At 48.7% G+C, this 22,127-nt stretch overlaps 1 protein-coding gene across 1 annotated transcript in view; it reads left to right on the plus strand.

Annotated features, from left to right (window-relative positions):
- CC2D1B (coiled-coil and C2 domain containing 1B) overlaps positions 1-22,127 on the plus strand; it is a 210,946-nt gene that overhangs the window by 104,988 nt on the left and 83,831 nt on the right. Inside the window, exons 11-19 of the mRNA XM_083158258.1 lie at positions 6,083-6,192; positions 9,301-9,373; positions 9,934-10,052; positions 11,878-12,025; positions 12,113-12,285; positions 12,357-12,568; positions 17,399-17,505; positions 18,727-18,798; positions 18,991-19,080. Of these exons, the coding sequence (XP_083014384.1) occupies positions 6,083-6,192; positions 9,301-9,373; positions 9,934-10,052; positions 11,878-12,025; positions 12,113-12,285; positions 12,357-12,568; positions 17,399-17,505; positions 18,727-18,798; positions 18,991-19,080 (1,104 nt within the window). The remainder of the gene's footprint in view (positions 1-6,082; positions 6,193-9,300; positions 9,374-9,933; positions 10,053-11,877; positions 12,026-12,112; positions 12,286-12,356; positions 12,569-17,398; positions 17,506-18,726; positions 18,799-18,990; positions 19,081-22,127) is intronic.

Here is a 22,127-nt window from a genome sequence, read left to right on the forward strand (position 1 = left end):
GGGCCCATGTGCTCAGGCCGTGACCGTAAGGTGTGACGAGGGCAGCTAGACGTGTGAGGGGACGCTGTGCACTATTTATGGGCCCATGTGCTCAGGCCGTGACCGTAAGGTGTGACGAGGGCAGCGAGACGTGTGAGAGGACGCTGTGCACTATTTATGGGCCCTCGTGCTCAGACCGTGACCGTAAGGTGTGACGAGGGCAGCGAGACGTGTGAGGGGACGCTGTGCACTATTTATGGGCCCATGTGCTCAGGCCGTGACCGTAAGGTGTGACGAGGGCAGCGTAACGTGTGAGGGGACGCTGTGCACTATTTATGGGCCCTCGTGCTCAGGCCGTGACCGTAAGGTGTGACGAGGGCAGCTAGACGTGTGAGGGGACGCTGTGCACTATTTATGGGCCCTCGTGCTCAGACCGGGACCGTAAGGTGTGACGAGGGCAGCTAGACGTGTGAGGGGACGCTGTGCACTATTTATGGGCCCATGTGCTCAGGCCGTGACCGTAAGGTGTGACGAGGGCAGCGAGACGTGTGAGGGGACGCTGTGCCCTATTTATGGGCCCATGTGCTCAGGCCGTGACCGTAAGGTGTGACGAGGGCAGCGAGACGTGTGAGGGGACGCTGTGCACTATTTATGGGCCCATGTGCTCAGACTGTGACCGTAAGGTGTGACGAGGGCAGCTAGACGTGTGAGGGGACGCTGTGCACTATTTATGGGCCCATGAGCTCAAGCCGTGACCGTAAGGTGTGACGAGGGCAGCGAGACGTGTGAGGGGACGCTGTGCCCTATTTATGGGCCCATGTGCTCAGGCCGTTACCGTAAGGTGTGACGAGGGCAGCGAGACGTGTGAGGGGACGCTGTGCACTATTTATGGGCCCATGTGCTCAGACCGGGACCGTAAGGTGTGACGAGGGCAGCTAGACGTGTGAGGGGACGCTGTGCACTATTTATGGGCCCATGTGCTCAGACTGTGACCGTAAGTTGTGACGAGGGCAGCTAGACGTGTGAGGGGACGCTGTGCACTATTTATGGGCCCATGTGCTCAGACCGTGACCGTAAGGTGTGACGAGGGCAGCGAGACGTGTGAGGGGATGCTGTGCACTATTTATGGGCCCATGTGCTCAGACCGTGACCGTAAGGTGTGACGAGGGCAGCGAGACGTGTGAGGGGATGCTGTGCACTATTTATGGGCCCATGTGCTCAGACCGTGACCGTAAGGTGTGACGAGGGCAGCGAGACGTGTGAGGGGACGCTGTGCACTATTTATGGGCCCTCGTGCTCAGACCGTGACCGTAAGGTGTGACGAGGGCAGCGAGACGTGTGAGGGGATGCTGTGCACTATTTATGGGCCCATGTGCTCAGACCGTGACCGTAAGGTGTGACGAGGGCAGCGAGACGTGTGAGGGGACGCTGTGCACTATTTATGGGCCCTCGTGCTCAGACCGTGACCGTAAGGTGTGACGAGGGCAGCGAGACGTGTGAGGGGATGCTGTGCACTATTTATGGGCCCATGTGCTCAGACTGTGACCGTAAGGTGTGACGAGGGCAGCGAGACCTGTGAGGGGACGCTGTGCACTATTTATGGGCCCATGAGCTCAGACCGTGACCGTAAGGTGTGACGAGGGCAGCGAGACGTGTGAGGGGACGCTGTGCACTATTTATGGGCCCTCGTGCTCAGGCTGTGACCGTAAGGTGTGACGAGGGCAGCGAGATGTGTGAGGGGACGCTGTGCACTATTTATGGGCCCTCGTGCTCAGGCCGTGACCGTAAGGTGTGACGAGGGCAGCGAGACGTGTGAGGGGACGCTGTGCACTATTTATGGGCCAATGAGCTCAGACCGTAAGGTGTGACGAGGGCAGCGAGACGTGTGAGGGGACGCTGTGCACTATTTATGGGCCCATGAGCTCAGACCGTGACCGTAAGTTGTGACGAGGGCAGCGAGACGTGTGAGGGGACGCTGTGCACTATTTATGGGCCCATGTGCTCAGACCGTGACCGTAAGGTGTGACGAGGGCAGCGAGACGTGTGAGGGGACGCTGTGCACTATTTATGGGCCCATGTGCTCAGACCGTGACCGTAAGGTGTGACGAGGGCAGCTAGACGTGTGAGGGGACGCTGTGCACTATTTATGGGCCCATGTGCTCAGACTGTGACCGTAAGTTGTGACGAGGGCAGCTAGACGTGTGAGGGGACGCTGTGCACTATTTATGGGCCCATGTGCTCAGACCGTGACTGTAAGGTGTGACGAGGGCAGCGAGACGTGTGAGGGGACGCTGTGGACTATTTATGGGCCCACGTGCTCAGGCCGTGACCGGAAGGTGTGACGAGGGCAGCGAGATGTGTGAGGGGACGCTGTGCACTATTTATGGGCCCATGTGCTCAGACTGTGTCCGTAAGGTGTGACGAGGGCAGCGAGAGGTGTGAGGGGACGCTGTGCACTATTTATGGGCCCATGTGCTCAGGCCGTGACCGTAAGGTGTGACGAGGGCAGCGAGACGTGTGAGAGGACGCTGTGCACTATTTATGGGCCCTCGTGCACAGGCCGTGACCGTAAGGTGTGACGAGGGCAGCGAGACGTGTGAGGGGATGCTGTGCACTATTTATGGGCCCATGTGCTCAGACCGTGACCGTAAGGTGTGACGAGGGCAGCGAGACGTGTGAGGGGACGCTGTGCACTATTTATGGGCCCTCGTGCTCAGACCGTGACCGTAAGGTGTGACGAGGGCAGCGAGACGTGTGAGGGGATGCTGTGCACTATTTATGGGCCCATGTGCTCAGACCGTGACTGTAAGGTGTGACGAGGGCAGCGAGACGTGTGAGGGGACGCTGTGCACTATTTATGGGCCCTCGTGCTCAGGCCGTGACCGTAAGGTGTGACGAGGGCAGCGAGACGTGTGAGGGGATGCTGTGCACTATTTATGGGCCCATGAGCTCAGACCGTGACCGTAAGGTGTGACTAGGGCAGCGAGACGTGTGAGGGGACGCAGTGCACTATTTATGGGCCCTCGTGCTCAGACCGTGACCGTAAGGTGTGACGAGGGCAGCGAGACGTGTGAGGGGATGCTGTGCACTATTTATGGGCCCATGTGCTCAGACCGTGACCGTAAGGTGTGACGAGGGCAGCGAGACGTGTGAGGGGACGCTGTGCACTATTTATGGGCCCTCGTGCTCAGACCGTGACCGTAAGGTGTGACAAGGGCAGCGAGACGTGTGAGGGGATGCTGTGCACTATTTATGGGCCCATGAGCTCAGACTGTGACCGTAAGGTGTGACGAGGGCACCGAGACGTGTGAGGGGACGCTGTGCACTATTTATGGGCCCTCGTGCTCAGACTGTGACCGTAAGGTGTGACGAGGGCAGCGAGACGTGTGAGGGGACGCTGTGCACTATTTATGGGCCCTCGTGCTTAGGCTGTGACTGTAAGGTGTGACGAGGGCAGCGAGATGTGTGAGGGGACGCTGTGCACTATTTATGGGCCCTCGTGCTCAGGCCGTGACCGTAAGGTGTGACGAGGGCAGCGAGACGTGTGAGGGGACGCTGTGCACTATTTATGGGCCCATGAGCTCAGACCGTAAGGTGTGACGAGGGCAGCGAGACGTGTGAGGGGATGCTGTGCACTATTTATGGGCCCATGAGCTCAGACCGTAAGGTGTGACGAGGGCAGCGAGACGTGTGAGGGGACGCTGTGCACTATTTATGGGCCCTCGTGCACAGGCTGTGACCGTAAGGTGTAACGAGGGCAGCGAGATGTGTGAGGGGACGCTGTGCACTATTTATGGGCCCTCGTGCTCAGACCGTGACCGTAAGGTGTGAGGGGACGCTGTGCACTATTTATGGGCCCATGAGCTCAGACCGTAAGGTGTGACGAGGGCAGCGAGACGTGTGAGGGGACGCTGTGCACTATTTATGGGCCCTCGTGCACAGGCTGTGACCGTAAGGTGTAACGAGGGCAGCGAGATGTGTGAGGGGACGCTGTGCACTATTTATGGGCCCTCGTGCTCAGACCGTGACCGTAAGGTGTGAGGGGACGCTGTGCACTATTTATGGGCCCATGTGCTCAGACCGTAAGGTGTGACGAGGGCAGCGAGACGTGTGAGGGGACGCTGTGCACTATTTATGGGCCCTCGTGCACAGGCTGTGACCGTAAGGTGTAACGAGGGCAGCGAGATGTGTGAGGGGACGCTGTGCACTATTTATGGGCCCTCGTGCTCAGGCCGTGACCGTAAGGTGTGACGAGGGCAGCGAGACGTGTGAGGGGACGCTATGCACTATTTATGGGCCCTCATGGTCAGGCTGTGACCGTAAGTTGTGACGAGGGCAGCGAGACCTGTGAGAGGACGCTGTGCACTATTTATGGGCCCATGAGCTCAGACCGTGACCGTAAGTTGTGACGAGGGCAGCGAGACGTGTGAGGGGACGCTGTTCACTATTTATGGGCCCATGTGCTCAGACTGTGACCGTAAGTTGTGACGAGGGCAGCTAGACGTGTGAGGGGACGCTGTGCACTATTTATGGGCCCATGTGCTCAGACTGTGACCGTAAGTTGTGACGAGGGCAGCTAGACGTGTGAGGGGACGCTGTGCACTATTTATGGGCCCATGTGCTCAGACCGTGACCGTAAGTTGTGACGAGGGCAGCGAGACGTGTGAGGGGACGCTGTGCACTATTTATGGGCCCATGTGCTCAGACCGTGACCGTAAGGTGTGACGAGGGCAGCTAGACGTGTGAGGGGACGCTGTGCACTATTTATGGGCCCATGAGCTCAGACCGTAAGGTGTGACGAGGGCAGCGAGACGTGTGAGGGGACGCTGTGCACTATTTATGGGCCCATGTGCTCAGACTGTGACCGTAAGGTGTGACGAGGGCAGCGAGACGTGTGAGGGGACGCTGTGCACTATTTATGGGCCCTCGTGCTCAGACTGTGACCGTAAGGTGTGACGAGGGCAGCTAGACGTGTGAGGGGACGCTGTGCACTATTTATGGGCCCATGAGCTCAGACCGTGACCGTAAGGTGTGACGAGGGCAGCGAGACGTGTGAGGGGATGCTGTGCACTATTTATGGGCCCATGAGCTCAGACTGTGACCGTAAGTTGTGACGAGGGCAGCTAGACGTGTGAGGGGACGCTGTGCACTATTTATGGGCCCATGAGCTCAGACCGTAATGTGTGACGAGGGCAGCGAGACGTGTGAGGGGATGCTGTGCACTATTTATGGGCCCATGTGCTCAGACTGTGACCGTAAGGTGTGACGAGGGCAGCGAGACGTGTTAGGGGACGCTGTGCACTATTTATGGGCCCTGTACGTGTGAGTTTGACCTTTTCCGTGTGACGACCCATTGACTGTCTGGCCTGTGATCTGCACTCATGCTGGAGTATGCTGGTCAGCTACCCCTCACTCACATGCCTTAGATTGCCTGGAGCGGCTGATGGCGTACCTGTGATCTCTGCCTACTGGCCTTTGTAGTGTGCTAGGGGATTATTGTATGATTCTAACCCATCTAGCCATAGAAGGATCCTAATAAGGATAGACATTGGTGGCATTGGCGTCCGCTTATACTGCAGAATGCCGCGATGGTTATGGACATGGCAATGGCTACATATGTATTCCCTCTTCTAACCAATCTGGTGCCATAGAATTATACTTTGGGTTGCCACGCTAATGCTTGCGCTTACATTTGGGCATCAATACATTTTGATTGGCTGCTTTTCTGTGGCGTTCCGTTGATGTGCGGGTCCACATTTTTGGACTCGCTGTTCCAGCCCACACTTTGTGATGTAGTTTATTTTATCCTAATTCCTAAAAGCTGGGAATATACTCAGACTTTGTTTATCAATAATTGCACCAACCACAATGTAAATTCAGCACCATAATCCTGCCAGCGCTTCCATAATGACACCTCCTGGTTGTTCTATGTGTTAGGTTCCGCTGGCCTATTGGCAGACAGGATACCCCTATCGCATGCAACGCCCTTATTGCGGTTGTTATATATATATATATATATATCTGTCCTCTCTGGCAGCTGTTGCTGGTGTTACAATGAACGGACCAGTCTGTATCCGCTGTTTATGAAGCTTCTGTGTCCCAGCTCTGTTACAGGCTCTGCAGCAGAGATTGGAGCGCTACAGATCTGCAGCACAACAAGCCAAAGCCAGCGGGGATGAGAGGAAGGCCAGGATGCATGAGCGCATTGTCAAGGTACGAAAGGGACAGGAAGAAGCTCCCGCACACATCAGGGGGACGCAGCGTCCTTCTGAGGACCCTTATTTATTTGGGGGAGGATTTTGTTTGTGTTTTTAAAGATAAATGAAAATAAACAAATCCATAAGGAAGAAGAATGTAGGACCTTATCCCCTCCGTGTTCGTGCAGGTTAGCGATTGTGAGGGACTGTGCATGTGCAAGCGGGCGTGGTGAACTGCTTGTTCGCTGTCCCGTTTGCACCTAGCAGCACGGGCGGCGGCTGTGCCCATGGAAATGCCCACTACCTTTACAGTCCCCTGCACCGTGTTTCACCCCCACACAGTCCCCTGCACCCTGTGTCACCCCCCTACACCCTGTGTATCGCCACCTATACAGTCCGATGCACCCTGTGTCTCAACATCTATACAGTCCCCTGCATCCTGTGTGTCACCCCCTTATAGTCCCCTGCACTGTGTGTCACCCACCTATAGTCCCCTGCACCCTGTGTGTCACCGCCTATACAGTCCCCTGCACCCTGTGTCACCCCCCTACACCCTGTGTATCACCACCTATACAGTCCCATGCACCCTGTGTACATCTATACAGTCCCCTGCATCCTGTGTGTCACCCCCTTATAGTCCCCTGCACTCTGTGTGTCACCCACCTATAGTCCCCTGCACCCTGTGTCACCGCCTATAGAGTCCCCTGCACCCTGTCACCCCCCTACACCCTGTGTATCGCCACCTATACAGTCCCCTGCACCCTGTGTCACCCCCCTACACCCTGTGTATCGCCACCTATACAGTCCCCTGCACCCTGTGTCACCCCCCTACACCCTGTGTATCGCCACCTATACAGTCCCCTGCACCCTGTGTCACCCCCCTACACCCTGTGTATCGCCACCTATACAGTCCGATGCACCCTGTGTCTCAACATCAATACAGTCCCATGCACCCTGTGTATCGCCACCTATACAGTCCCCTGCACCCTGTGTCACCCCCCTACACCCTGTGTATCGCCACCTATACAGTCCGATGCACCCTGTGTCTCAACATCAATACAGTCCCATGCACCCTGTGTGTCACCCCCTTATAGTCCCCTGCACCCTGTGTGTCACCGCCTATACAGTCCCTTGCACCCTGTGTATCGCCACCTATACAGTCCCCTGCACCCTGTGTCACCCCCCTACACCCTGTGTATCGCCACCTATACAGTCCCCTGCACCCTGTGTCACCCCCCTACACCCTGTGTATCGCCACCTATACAGTCCCCTGCACCCTGTGTCACCCCCCTACACCCTGTGTATCGCCACCTATACAGTCCCCTGCACCCTGTGTCACCCCCCTACACCCTGTGTATCGCCACCTATACAGTCCGATGCACCCTGTTATAAAACGTAGGCAGGTATGCTTCACCCTGTATTTCACCCCCCTACAGTCTCCTTCATCGTGCGTCACACCCACTACAGTGTGTGTAGCCCCCTGCATGAGACTGCTTCCCACTCTCTCTTCATTCCCAACTGCCATTGCAAAACAAGTTGAAATGCCTATCTTTATAATGGGGCATATTTCACTAAATTTAAAAAAAACCTGTAACGATCTGAAAAACCTTAACCCCAAAAGGCACTACACTGGGACAAGCTCTATCTAATAAAACAAACCCCAAGTCTTAATTCTTCCTCTACCCTGAGTTATGCCTTCCCAAAAATCCCCTCATAGATTATAATGAAAAACGGTGTCAAAAAGTCATTTCTGAAGTGGCAGAAAAAACTGACGGTTGGAAGTTTATATTGCTCCCAATTGCTCATTTTGTACTATTTTGCCCAGCTCAGTATGTCAAGTCACTTTTGAGTTGTAGCCCCTCAAACACCATGCCCCATTTCAAACGTTCCCTATGGAATACCGTGCCCTTATAATATATATATTATTGATATTGTGATGAACTTAGCTGGATCAGATAAAGTCTATCTAAAAGGAAAGATATTCCACCACAGGCGCTGCAAACCTTAAAGCTGCATATGATACTTCAATAGTGGTCACCGGACCACCAAACATACACTACAACAACAAGAGAAATCTCACGTGCACTTATAGGTATAGTCCTGTATTTTTTTAAGGTAATTCACAGGGTTCAAATCCGTCTCAGGTATTCCATGAACATATGAAAAAAACAACAGGAAAAAAGATGGTATTGAAACTCCAGAAACAGTCTATTTCCCCTTTAGGTGAAAACAGGAGTCAAGGAAAAGGTGTCCCCGGACAGCTTCCAAACGATCCCAGGGTGAATTAATTGGGTCACCTCACACGTGCATATATATGTGAATTCTCACATGTATGCTTACATATGACAAATTCTGTGTACTCCCATAAAGGTATATTTTCCCTTTGAAATATGACTTCAGATGGCCAAGATAAAATCACAACACTTTATTCTTTAGAATAACAACGGAGCAGGAACACGGTATTGACAGCTTCCATACCACATCAGATGTTACCCGGGTGCTTGATGATGTACCAAAAGGCTGTAACCACTATGCTCCACACTCAGTTGATTTTAAAAAAAACTCCAGACACTTGAATCTACGTGTGCCGAAACGCGTAGATTCAAGTGTTTGAAGTTTTTTTTTAAATCATTGGATGTGACATGAATGCACACTTTCACGAGTAAATGCTCATTTGGACCATTCCAAAGCTTCAGGGAAGGTATGTTCTCTCCATGCGCCCAACGCGCTTTACTCAATGTGTGGAGGCTTCAGATTGGCTCTAGTAGGGAATATACTTACCACTCACGGGTACATGACACCTTTACGAGGATAGATTACTCACTAATCTCACACCATTATAGATAACATCATGATTTCCGATCATGCCCCTTTAGTATGAAACATGAAAAGTAAAACCTGTAAATTATTTCGATACCCGATGTGCTCGACACAAAATGAAGAATAAAAAAAAAAAATCTTCGAAATCAATGGCATTTAAATTGCAGTGTACAGTTCAGCCTGGAGAATGGGCATTAAAATTGCACCCTTTCCATCACTGTACCTTATTACAATAACTGTCATTTTTCTTAAATGTTGCCACAATCTTATTTGACTTCTCAATGATAAACGTCTTTATCTGCAGCAATACCAGGATGCCATACGGGCACAGAATGTTGGGAAGAAGCAGAATCTGGCAGATCTCCCAGTTCCTCCAGGTAAGATCTTCAGTTATGTATAACCCAACCTTCCAACTGTTCTACACCCAACGTGCCAGCTGGTCATCAGCCATTGTACACCCGTCGTGCCAGCTGGTCATCAGCCATTGTACACCCAACGTGCCAGCTGGTCATCAAGCATTCTGCACCCATCGTGCCAGCTGGCCATTAGCAATTCTACACCCAACTTGCCATCTGGCCATTAGCCATTCTACACCCAACTTGCCATCTGGCCATTAGCCATTCTACACCCATCGTGCCATCTGGTTATTAGCCATTCTACACCCAACTTGCCATCTGGTCATTAGCCATTCTACACCCAACTTGCCATCTGGTGATTAGCCATTCCACACCCAACGCGCCAGCTGGCCATCAGCCATTCTACACCCACCGTGCCAGCTGGCCATCAGCCATTGTACACCCACCGTGCCAGCTGGCCATCAGCCATTGTACACCCACCGTGCCAGCTGGTCATCAGCTAATCTATCGATACAGTAACTGGAGAAGATATACTGTAGCTCCGGAAAACCTTCTGGTAAAATACTGTGGCTTTTCTGCAGGGTTCCCGCCATTGCCCGGCATGCAGCACACTGAAGAGAGTGTGGAGAAAGCACTAGAGTTTGCTCACAATCTGGCTAATGCTGCTGAGGATGAGGGAGCAGAGGATGAAGATGATGAGGTTAGCAAACACTTATTCATTGCTGAATCACTGGTGAATATACATGTTACACTTTCTAAACACTAGATGAGGAGTTGCTAACACTGGTAACAACAGGTAATGTTTTTCAGGGTACCTGTGCATCTATAGAATGTGTCGGTTAGGAATGAAGGTAGCACGTTATATGTGACGGTTAGTAATGACTGCACCTGTGCACCAGCTAGGATTAAAATGCTTCAGGATAGGCATATTGCTGTACACCGGCTAGTGTCCCCTGTTCATATTTTGCATCCCTACCTGCCATCAGACCACCCTCTGCCACTCACCTCCCAGGTACTTTTTCTATTCTTAATGTGTGCCTTGGCAATCAGATCTATGCTTCTCCCCCTTCTTGTGGATGTGTGTGAGCTGTGAGTGGTCTATATGGTTCTGGACCGCAATGTCCATTCATCATATCATGTACAACACCAATTTCAGAGACTTAAGATAAATGAATGGTCTGTAGTTGGTATCTTTAGTTATTTTGGTTGCTAGTCATGTGTTAGTCGTACAGTTATAAGGTTATAATTGAGGAAGAAAACTCCACAGCTGTTGACACTTTGCTCTGTGAGGCTAATTCCAAGCTGAGCGCAAATAATAATAGGAAAAAAGCTAGTAACTGCCCCTTGTGCTGCAGGTGGGGTAGATGTAAGACTTTGCAGAGGGATACGATCTGGGGGATTATGTGTACAAATTAAACTTAAATCCAGAGGATAAAGCTGCCCTGTGCACAATTATGGATGTATGTGCAGCTTGGTTTGTCCGTCTGTCTTTGCTCCCAACTTTGCAGCTGCCCTTTTCCTTTATTTATTTATTTTCACAAAATAATTGTTATTCACATCAATAGCACGTGAATATGTGACCAAACAACTGGCAGTATGAGGGGTCTGTCCGAAGCAGGTCTGTCTCCTACATGCTGGATGAATGCCAGGAGTTCTCTGCTCACCAGTGCCAGGAGTTCTCTGCTCACTGGGGTAGCCGGCTCACCGGTGCCAGGAGTTCGCTGCTCACTGGGATAGCCGGCTCACCGGTGCCAGGAGTTCTCTGCTCACTGGGATAACAGGATCACCAGTGCCAGGAGTTATCCGCTCACTGGGATAACCGGATCACCAGTGCCAGGAGTTCTCTGCTCACTGGGGTAGCCGGCTCACCGGTGCCAGGAGTTCGCTGCTCACTGGGATAGCCGGCTCACCGGTGCCAGGAGTTCTCTGCTCACTGGGATAACAGGATCACCAGTGCCAGGAGGTATCCGCTCACTGGGATAACCGGATCACCAGTGCCAGGAGTTATCTGCTCACTGGGATAGCCGGCTCACCGGTGCCAGGAGTTCTCTGCTCACTGGGATAACCGGATCACCAGTGCCAGGAGTTCTCTGCTCACTGGGATAGCCGGCTCACCAGTGCCAGGAGTTCTCTGTGCACTGTATGAACTATCTGAGCTGATTAGCAAGTCTCTGCACAGCAATCACTGAGGTTTGTCCATCCTGTCGTATACTCGTCTCCAGTGGTCACTAGACGTAGCTCCCCAAGCTCAAAGAACCTGCCGCCATTACGAATTGCTCATTATTCGCGTCATGCCAGAGTTTCCCTCCAAGTTCCGGCATGGGTGCCGCCATGACAATCCTTGTCAGCTGACCACCCATAGTCCAATCCACAACCAGTTCAGCAGCATGCGTTCATGCGCCTTGTACTGGAATTTTCTGGAAGTGACTTTGTGTTTAATGACATTTGTGAAATGTTACAGTCTTTATATTGCTTACTTTGGAGTCGTTTGGCTTCAGTTTAAAAGTTTGTGGTTGTCTTCTCAGGATGAGCAGCTATCAAAGAAACCCATCCACCAAAAACCCACCCAAATTGTGAAGCCACAGTTGGTGCCAAATTTGCCAGAACCAGATGAGTCCATTCAAACCAAAGTTCTGGATACTTCCAAGTCCACTGAGCACTTTCCTCCGGCAGGTATTTCTGAAGGTCTGATAGTGGAGGCCTCTGATCCTGTCTCCTAGCAGTACACAATATACATCCCTGGTCTTCTCCTTGTTCCAGTGCGAGAGCAGCTGGAGTTCCTGGAGACACGGAGAAGACAGTACAGAAAATCCGCTCTTCAAGCCAAGCAGAAGAATGACATGGAACTAGCCAAGCAGCACATGAGAGTAGTCCATGCTCTCCAAGCCTTCATCGATAAAGTCCATAGTGGTACCCTTGTGGATATTGCCAAGGTTGGCCATCACTTATGACTTGTAAATGACCATAAAGCACATATCAGTAATGATAATTACGTTTCTCACAGATACCACCTGCCCCAGCAGACGAGGAGAATGACTTTGTAGTGATTGAATCCGACGAAAACCGGTCTTCGCAGAACTCTGAAGAGGTTTATGCTCCGTTGATAAAACTGCTTCAGGAGCAATATGAGGTACATGCTACATTTCATCTCACCCACCCTATTCTGTTCTGTGATGGGAAAGGGCTCACTCTGTGTATAATGGTGCCACTGAAACTGTAAGAAGCTCCATCATGGGCACCTGGATGGTGTGTGTGTAACTGCTGCAGCACCTCTTTATGGGTGACTCCCAGTGATTCCCTTTGACTGCTACTCCTGGGATGCTGGCAGGATAGCCAGATAACTGATTGGTATCTTGCAGGCATATTCAGGCTTCTCACAGAAGTACACATATTCAGGCTTCTCACAGAAGTACACATATTTAGGCTTCTCACAGAAGTACACATATTCAGGCTTCTCACAGAAGTACACCTATTCAGGCTTCTCACAGAAGTACACATATTCAGGCTTCTCACAGAAGTACACATATACAGGCTTCTCACAGAAGTACACCTATTCAGGCTTCTCACAGAAGTACACCTATTCAGGCTTCTCACAGAAGTACACATATTCAGGCTTCTCACAGAAGTACACATATACAGGCTTCTCACAGAAGTACACCTATTCAGGCTTCTCACAGAAGTACACATATACAGGCTTCTCACAGAAGTACACATATTCAGGCTTCTCACAGAGGTACACATATACAGGCTTCTCACAGAAGTACACATATTCAGGCTTCTCACAGAAGTACACATATTCAGGCTTCTCACAGAAGTACACATATTCAGGCTTCTCACAGAAGTACACATATTCAGGCTTCTCACAGAAGTACACATATTCAGGCTTCTCACAGAAGTACACATATACAGGCTTCTCACAGAAGTACACATATTCAGGCTTCTCACAGAGGTACACATATACAGGCTTCTCACAGAAGTACACATATTCAGGCTTCTCACAGAAGTACACATATTCAGGCTTCTCACAGAAGTACACATATTCAGGCTTCTCACAGAAGTACACATATTCAGGCTTCTCACAGAAGTACACATATACAGGCTTCTCACAGAAGTACACATATTCAGGCTTCTCACAGAGGTACACATATACAGGCTTCTCACAGAAGTACACATATTCAGGCTTCTCACAGAAGTACACATATTCAGGCTTCTCACAGAAGTACACATATTCAGGCTTCTCACAGAGGTACACATATACAGGCTTCTCACAGAAGTACACATATTCAGGCTTCTCACAGAAGTACACATATTCAGGCTTCTCACAGAAGTACACATATTCAGGCTTCTCACAGAAGTACACATATTCAGGCTTCTCACAGAAGTACACATATACAGGCTTCTCACAGAAGTACACATATTCAGGCTTCTCACAGAAGTACACCTATTCAGGCTTCTCACAGAAGTACACATATACAGGCTTCTCACAGAAGTACACATATTCAGGCTTCACACAGAAGTACACATATTCAGGCTTCTCACAGAAGTACACATATACAGGCTTCTCACAGAAGTACACATATACAGGCTTCTCACAGAAGTATACATATTCAGGCTTCTCACAGAAGTACACATATTCAGGCTTCTCACAGAAGTACACATATACAGGCTTCTCACAGAAGTACACATATTCAGGCTTCTCACAGAAGTACACATATTCAGGCTTCTCACAGAAGTACACATATACAGGCTTCTCACAGAAGCACACATATTCAGGCTTCTCACAGAAGTACACATATACAGGCTTCTTACAGAAGTATACATATTCAGGCTTCTCACAGAAGTACACATATTCAGGCTTCTCACAGAAGTACACATATACAGGCTTCTCACAGAAGTACACATATTCAGGCTTCTCACAGAAGTACACATATTCAGGCTTCTCACAGAAGTACACATATTCAGGCTTCTCACAGAAGTACACATATTCAGGCTTCTCACAGAAGTACACATATTCAGGCTTCTCACAGAAGTACACATATTCAGGCTTCTCACAGAAGTACACATATTCAGGCTTCACACAGAAGTACACATATTCAGGCTTCTCACAGAAGTACACATATTCAGGCTTCTCACAGAAGTACACATATACAGGCTTCTCACAGAAGTACACATATTCAGGCTTCTCACAGAAGTACACATATTCAGGCTTCTCACAGAGGTACACATATACAGGCTTCTCACAGAAGTACACCTATTCAGGCTTCTCACAGAAGTACACATATTCAGACTTCTCACAGAAGTACACATATTCAGGCTTCTCACAGAAGTACACATATACAGGCTTCTCACAGAAGTACACATATTCAGGCTTCTCACAGAAGTACACATATTCAGGCTTCTCACAGAAGTACACATATTCAGGCTTCTCACAGAAGTACACATATTCAGGCTTCTCACAGAAGTACACATATACAGTCTTCTCACAGAAGTACACATATTCAGGCTTCTCACAGAAGTACACATATTCAGGCTTCTCACAGAAGTACACATATTCAGGCTTCTCACAGAAGTACACATATTCAGGCTTCTCACAGAAGTACACATATTCAGGCTTCTCACAGAAGTACACATGTTCAGGCTTCTCACAGAAGTACACATATTCAGGCTTCTCACAGAAGTACACATATTCAGGCTTCTCACAGAAGTACACATATTCAGGCTTCTCACAGAAGTACACATATTCAGGCTTCTCACAGAAGTACACATATACAGGCTTCTCACAGAAGTACACATATTCAGGCTTCTCACAGAAGTACACATATTCAGGCTTCTCACAGAAGTACACATATTCAGGCTTCTCACAGAAGTACACATATACAGGCTTCTCACAGAAGTACACATATTCAGGCTTCTCACAGAAGTACACATATTCAGGCTTCTCACAGAAGTACACATATTCAGGCTTCTCACAGAAGTACACATATTCAGGCTTCTCACAGAAGTACACCTATTCAGGCTTCTCACAGAAGTACACCTATTCAGGCTTCTCACAGAAGTACACCTATTCAGGCTTCTCACAGAAGTACACCTATTCAGGCTTCTCACAGAAGTACACATATTCAGGCTTCTCACAGAAGTACACATATTCAGGCTTCTCACAGAAGTACACATATTCAGGCTTCTCACAGAAGTACACATATTCAGGCTTCTCACAGAAGTACACATATTCAGGCTTCTCACAGAAGTACACATATTCAGGCTTCTCACAGAAGTACACATATACAGTCATTCTGTTTATTGCTAGAATTATGATTTTCTTAGGGAATGCTGGAGTCTCTGAATACAATGGGGTAGAGATGGATGAATAGGGGACCTGGCACTTTAAATCTTAATTTCAACATGGGGAATGGGTAGCGGGACGGAATATCTGTGCACTAGTACCACGTGTTATTAGAGTTTGTAGGTTTCAAGTAAATTTGTGATGATCCACAATTCAGATATTAGGTGCCTTGGCACTGGTTAGTAGTGTGGAGGTGCTCCCCTGAGAGTAATATACACGCTTGTTTTAAAACTTAACGTTAATAAATTGGTTTAAAATATATGTAATTACGTCATAACTGGACAGACACACGCATAACATACAAAACAAAATACTACAAGAAGAAAACTGGATAGTTTTGGAGATGTACAGTGTATTATACCTTTGCAAATTTATTCAAGTAATGTGCAGCCAAATGCGAGTTTGCTTTTCATAACTCATTAATGAAATGGTTAAAGAATATTTTAATGTTTGCTAGGTATCTCTCTCTGGAAAATGTACCAAATGTCAGCGTAGCCGGGCGCCCTGCTAATACAGAAGTACCCAAATTTCCTTATTTTTGAATGAAAAGCACTGTTTTTTTTTTTTTTTTCAATTAATAAGAAATTCACCCTATACATTGATAATGTGGTAAATGACTATAATAGCTGCAGACATCTTTATTTTTTTTAAAAGGAATATCTACATAGGTGTATAGAGGCCCATTTCCAGTAGCCATCACTCCAGTGCTCTATTGATACATTGTGTTTGCTAATTGCATTAGAAGACTAAAGGATGGGTTTGCTGGCCTTCCTTTGAACTAGTTGAGTATCTGGAGCATCACATTTGTGAGTTTGATTATACTCAAAATGGCCTGAAAAATAATTTTCATGTGAAACTCGATCTATTCTTGTTCTTCGAAATGAAGGCTATTCCATGTGAGAAATTGCCAAGAAACTGAATATTTTTCTAAAATATGTACTACTTCAGAGAACAGAAGAAAAAATGTCTTTACAGTCAGAGCAGTCAAACTTTGGAACTCTCTTCCTGAAGAAGTGGCGTCGGCAGACACTAGAAATATGTTTAAAATAAGGTTGGATAAACATTTATTGGTTAAAAACATCCAAGGGTATGAATAAGTAACAATCTGTCTTTAAAATATCGGAACATACTATACAACAAGGGATAAGCTACTATAAACATAGGTTGAACTAGATGGACGCAAGTCTTTATTCAGCCTCACCTACTATGTAACTATGTAACAGCACAGGAATTTTGGGGGTGTACCTGCGCACTGAGTGTACCCTGGTCGGACTAGCTGCAAAGCACTTATGTATAGTCTGACTCAAACTATACTAAAAGTGGTAATCATAGAGAATCGTGGAGATTAGTGCTGCGCTTGGCCCTAGATAAATGATAACTGACACAGTGGTGTAAATTGAAAAGGAAAGGAAATATTTTACTTTGTGATAACTTGTATCAGACAAAAAAGTAATAATAATAGTAAATAAACAATTAAAATCATTCAATTAGCGGTGAAATGGTGGTAATTAGAACTGCCGTCTGCAATAATGGTCTAGTGGAAATGCTAATCCTGGGCAGAATTAAGCAGATGTCCCAACACAAAACTTGCGCACCGGGCTTGCTGCCCGTCTTGCCAAGGTGAATGTGGGTATGCAGACAGTTTGTTCAGTTTTATGGGATGAAACAGTCACGTATTGAAGTTGTTTGGGCTGCACAAATTGCAGGAAAAAGTCTCTGTCTGAGTGCGGCGTCCCGCTGCTCAGGCACAATAACAGCTTCGGGTACCCCTTTAAACACTTGCCACGAAGATGTACAGTGCAGGTTTTCGGAGGTAGTATACTGTGGTGCAGCCTAGGGTATGCCAGTGTGCGGTGCGTCTCTGGTACGTGTTACCGCCGCACGCGTGTGGATCCCACAGCGTGTCGCGGTCCCGGTGTACCCGACGTGCGCACTTGAGCGGGTGGCAGGATTACCTCGCTTCAGCCGATGGTGTCGGTATCCGCGTGGTAACCCGCCGTCCGACTGGGAGCCCTCCTGCCTCGCGAGCAGTTCCTATCTCCTACTTACCCTTCCTCAGATGGTGATGTCGTGCCGCGTCCTTGGTTACAGCGTTGCTGCAAAGTTTTCCTCGGATTGCGTCACGGAGTGTGCCGGGCGTGTGTTCGTAGGGGGACCTGATGTAGGTAATGTCCCTGTTCCCCAACGCGTTTCAGCTTTCAAAGCCTTCTTCATGGAGGTCAACAGCACCTATGTAACAGCACAAACAGGCTCTAACCAGAGTAGAAGGCCCCGGTGCACAATTGAGCAAGACGACAAGTACATCAGAGTCTCTAGTTTGAGAAATAGACGCCTCACATGGCGTCAACTGGCAGCTTCATTAAATGGTACCTGCAAAACGCCAGTGTCAATGTCTACAGTCAAGAGGTGACTCCGGGATGCTGGCCTTCTAGGCAGAGTGGCGAAGAAAAAGCCGTATCTGAGACTGGTCCATAAAAGGAAAAGATTAATATGGGCAAAAGATCACAGACATTGGAGAGAACAAGTATAATTTGGAATGCCTTTAAAGCTTTTGTAAGAGGGGTTCTGATTAAAAAAAATCGCAATATTAAAGAAATCGCATCGGGCGCGGCCTAATGAGCTGAAGACGAGGACGGGTAATTTGAAGAATGTATATTACAAAAAAATCTAGAAGCAGATAGGGAATCTTGGCAGTTGGCCCAAAAATAATGGGTAAGATTACCTGCAGGATATAACTTGTCGTAGATTAATATCCGGTGCCCACCGCTGGTATTCTAATGTAGATAGGGCAGGGAAATGGTTGGCACTTCTGGTGAAACAAGATCGTCCCTCCAATACGATTCCAAAGATTATGTTGGAGTCTGGTGGAACGGTGACCGAGACCCCTAAGATAGCACATGCCTTTGCTTCCCATTTTAGTAAAGCTTATCAGTCCCAATTATTTAAGGGAAAGGCTGAGATAGGGAATATCTGGGATCTATTGCTATGCCATGTTTATCTTTGGAACAAAAATAATTCCTTGATGCTTCCCTAGAACTAGAGGAGGTGATTGAGACAATTAAATCCTTGCCAGCTAATAAAGCCCCTGGGTTGGACGGGCTCCCTGGTGAGTTTTTTCAGCAATATGTTAAAATATTGGGACCACAGTTGTTGAATGTGTTTGAAGCAATGGTTGAGGAGGAGAAAATCCCCCCCCCCCCCCCCCTTCTTTGTCTGAGGCATCAATAATAATGATCCCAAAAACTGGAAAAGACCTGACCCGGGTAGTCATATAGGCCAATTTTGTTAATTGCCTCAGATGTTAAGATCTTTGCAAAGGTCCTTGTGAATCGACTCAGCAAAGTTATCAATAATGTCGTCCATCCAGACCAAACTGGTTTTATGGCCGGTAAGTCAACAATGATCAACCTGAGAAGAGTCTTTTCCTATATACAAATTGTTGAAGCCAGAAAGGTCAATGTAGCGGTTGTATCCTTTGAAGCAAACAAAGCATTTGACTCCTTTTAGTCAGAAAATTTTCAATCCCTGGTCTGATATACCGACTTTTCTTTTTGGTATCCCTTTGTCTAGTAGTTTGTAATAGGACACTGATGACTGACCTTCAACCAGTGCCCTATATGCACATCAAGGTATCTTTACGTCTTCTACTTTCTGATAAATGGATGAACACTGCAAGATTAACCTGGTCTCCTCGGCGGGCGACCATATGAATGTTCACTTAACGAGGGCCAGTGCCCTATGTTCCTCAAAAGGTTTCTTTGACTGGGAACTTCTCCACCAGGTCCCTCAAATGATGGAATCCAGATCACGGTACAAATTGTTTTTATTTCCAAAGCGACAGATAACAGATGTTAAAAACCAGATTTAAAATCCAAAATAAAAGAGTAAAAAGGGGGAAGCTGGGTACTAGTGATAAATCAGGGTTCCCTCCTATCCAGCTGGAAGGGATCCCCAAAAACAAGGCTTAAGATGATATTCAGCCAGTTACCACAAATGTTCTAGCTGTCCTCTCCTCCCACCAATGCATTTCGGGCTTTCAAGTAGCCCTTTTTCAAGGTGTGGAGGCTTAGTGCCCCTGGCTGGTATTGATACCAGTTCCCATAGATGTATTATGGGGTTACAAGTAAAACATGGCGAATCCCTATTCTACATAATTTTATATAATGATCCAAAATCCCTAAAAATCAAATCCTAATATTACCACATATATTGCAATGTAGCCCAGCATACATTATTTATACGTAATCATTGTGCGTGAACAGACACATATACACATTACTGTATTCCGGCTTCCGCTATTTACAAGTGTAAGGGAGGGGAATGCATTGCGCATCTCCTTCCCTTAGCTCACTGGGCTGTCAGCCAATCAGAGCTCGCGGGCCGGCGGCCAATCAGGAGCCAGCTCGCGAGGTATGAATGGCTGACGGCTCAGGTACACAGTGAAGGGGAAGGAGAGACGCACGATGCGCTCCCCTCCCCAAGGCAGCAGCAGAAGAAGAGGCTGCGATGGCAGCGGGGGGAGACCCAGAGACAGTGAGTTGTGCTGCTTCTGGCACTTTGGGGGGCATGTGTGGCACCGTGGGGGCATGTGTGGCACCGTGGGGGCATGTGTGGCACCGTGGGGGCATGTGTGGCACCGTGGGGGCATGTGTGGCACCGTGGGGTATAGGTGTGGGGTATAGGTGTGGCGCCGTGGGGGCATGTGTGTGGTGCCGTGGGGGCATGTGTGTGGTGCCGTGGGGGCATGTGTGTGGTGCCGTGGGGGCATGTGTGTGGTGCCGTGGGGGCATGTGTGTGGCGCCGTGGGGGCATGTGTGTGGCGCCGTGGGGGCATGTGTGTGGCACTGTGGGGGCATATATGTGTGGCAATGTGGGGGCATATGTGTGGCAATGTGGGGGCATATATGTGTGTGGCAATGTGGGGGCATATATGTGTGGCATACATATGAGTAAATGGCATCAGTTGTATGGCAGCAGCTCGTGGGGTATAATGTGTAATAGGCATTACAGTGAGGGGAGTATTGTGTAATTGCCATCACAGTGTGGGGTGCAATGGGCATCACAGTGTGGGGTCTAATGGGCATCATGGTGTGAGACATAATGTGTAATTGTCATCACGGTGTGCTGAGTAATGTGTAATTGTCATTACGGATAAACAGTGTATAATGATTTAAGTAGCCTGTCATTGTTTGGCCTTGATCTGTGAGGCGTACTGGGTCACTGTGTGGCCTTCAGCCCGCCAACTTATACCCCTTTCACATTGCAGCTGTAACACGGTATATTGCCGTTTTTTTAAATGGTTCCAGCTGCAATGTGAAAGCTACATTGTCAATTTACCGGTTACAGAAAACCGGTATTTTGACACGTGTTAAAAGCAGGATCCTACACGTTTCTGAGCCGTTTTCCCTGCAGTCTGAACAGCTCAGAAACGGTATTTGCTACAAATGATACCCACACTTGATCCCCGCCCACAAGCAGGAAAAAAACATTTAAAATGACATTGTATGGCTTTCTATGGGTGAAACGGGTTGAATCTGAAAGGTACAAAACGGTATTTAAACTGCAATATACCTTTACATCATGCAATATGAAAGGGGTTTAACTGGCTTTTGACCAGTTTTAAGACACGTTTAGAAAATCGTGTTGAAAGCATGTTTTTGCAATGTGAAAGCAGTATTAAGTGCGGGAGGACAATGACAATTCCTGCTCTAACCAATGTCTGGTCATGCAGGTTGCCAAAGTGTGATGTAAGGTAATTGTTTCCCTGCTAGACCATGCCCTTATATTAAGCCACACCCCCTGCGCGCGCGCAATTTCTTCATACCATGTATTTGTGTGTGTGTGTGTGTGTGTGTGGGGGGGGGGGGGAGGGGGGCGCATTTTTATTTCTTCGCCCTAGGAGGAATTATTGGTACTACGTACGCTCAGTAGTTAATTTATTCACTGCGCCCTGAGTGAAATCGCATCGCATGGCCCTTTTTTGTGGCGTGAGATATGCGATCTGAGTAGTTCATATGGTAAAACACCTTAAACACCACCACTCTCCACGTCACCCCGAAGCGTGGCGGAATGCGTCCTCCGACCTTTTCATACCCCCACTATCCACGCCGGCGTGGAGTTGATTTTATATAGTGTGGCGAGCGCAGCGAGGGGACGCGGAATACATGTTAAGTAATCCGCGTACCCTCGCGGGGCTCACCACGCTACGGGCTCGGTGGCTCGCTGCACTCGCCACACTATATAAAATCAACTCCGCTCCGACGTGGATAGCGGAGGTATGAAAAGGTCGGCAGACGCGTTCCGCCGCCCCTCGCGGGGCTCGCTGTGCTCGATACGCTTCGGGGTGACGTGGAGAGTGGTGCTGTTTTAGGTGTTTTACCATATGAACTACTGAGATCGTATCTCTCACATCTCATCTCGTCTCACGCGATGTGC

The sequence above is a fragment of the Crinia signifera genome, chromosome 8 (assembly GCF_055691185.1).
Source record: "Crinia signifera chromosome 8, ASM5569118v1, whole genome shotgun sequence".
Classification (NCBI taxonomy): domain Eukaryota; kingdom Metazoa; phylum Chordata; class Amphibia; order Anura; family Myobatrachidae; genus Crinia; species Crinia signifera.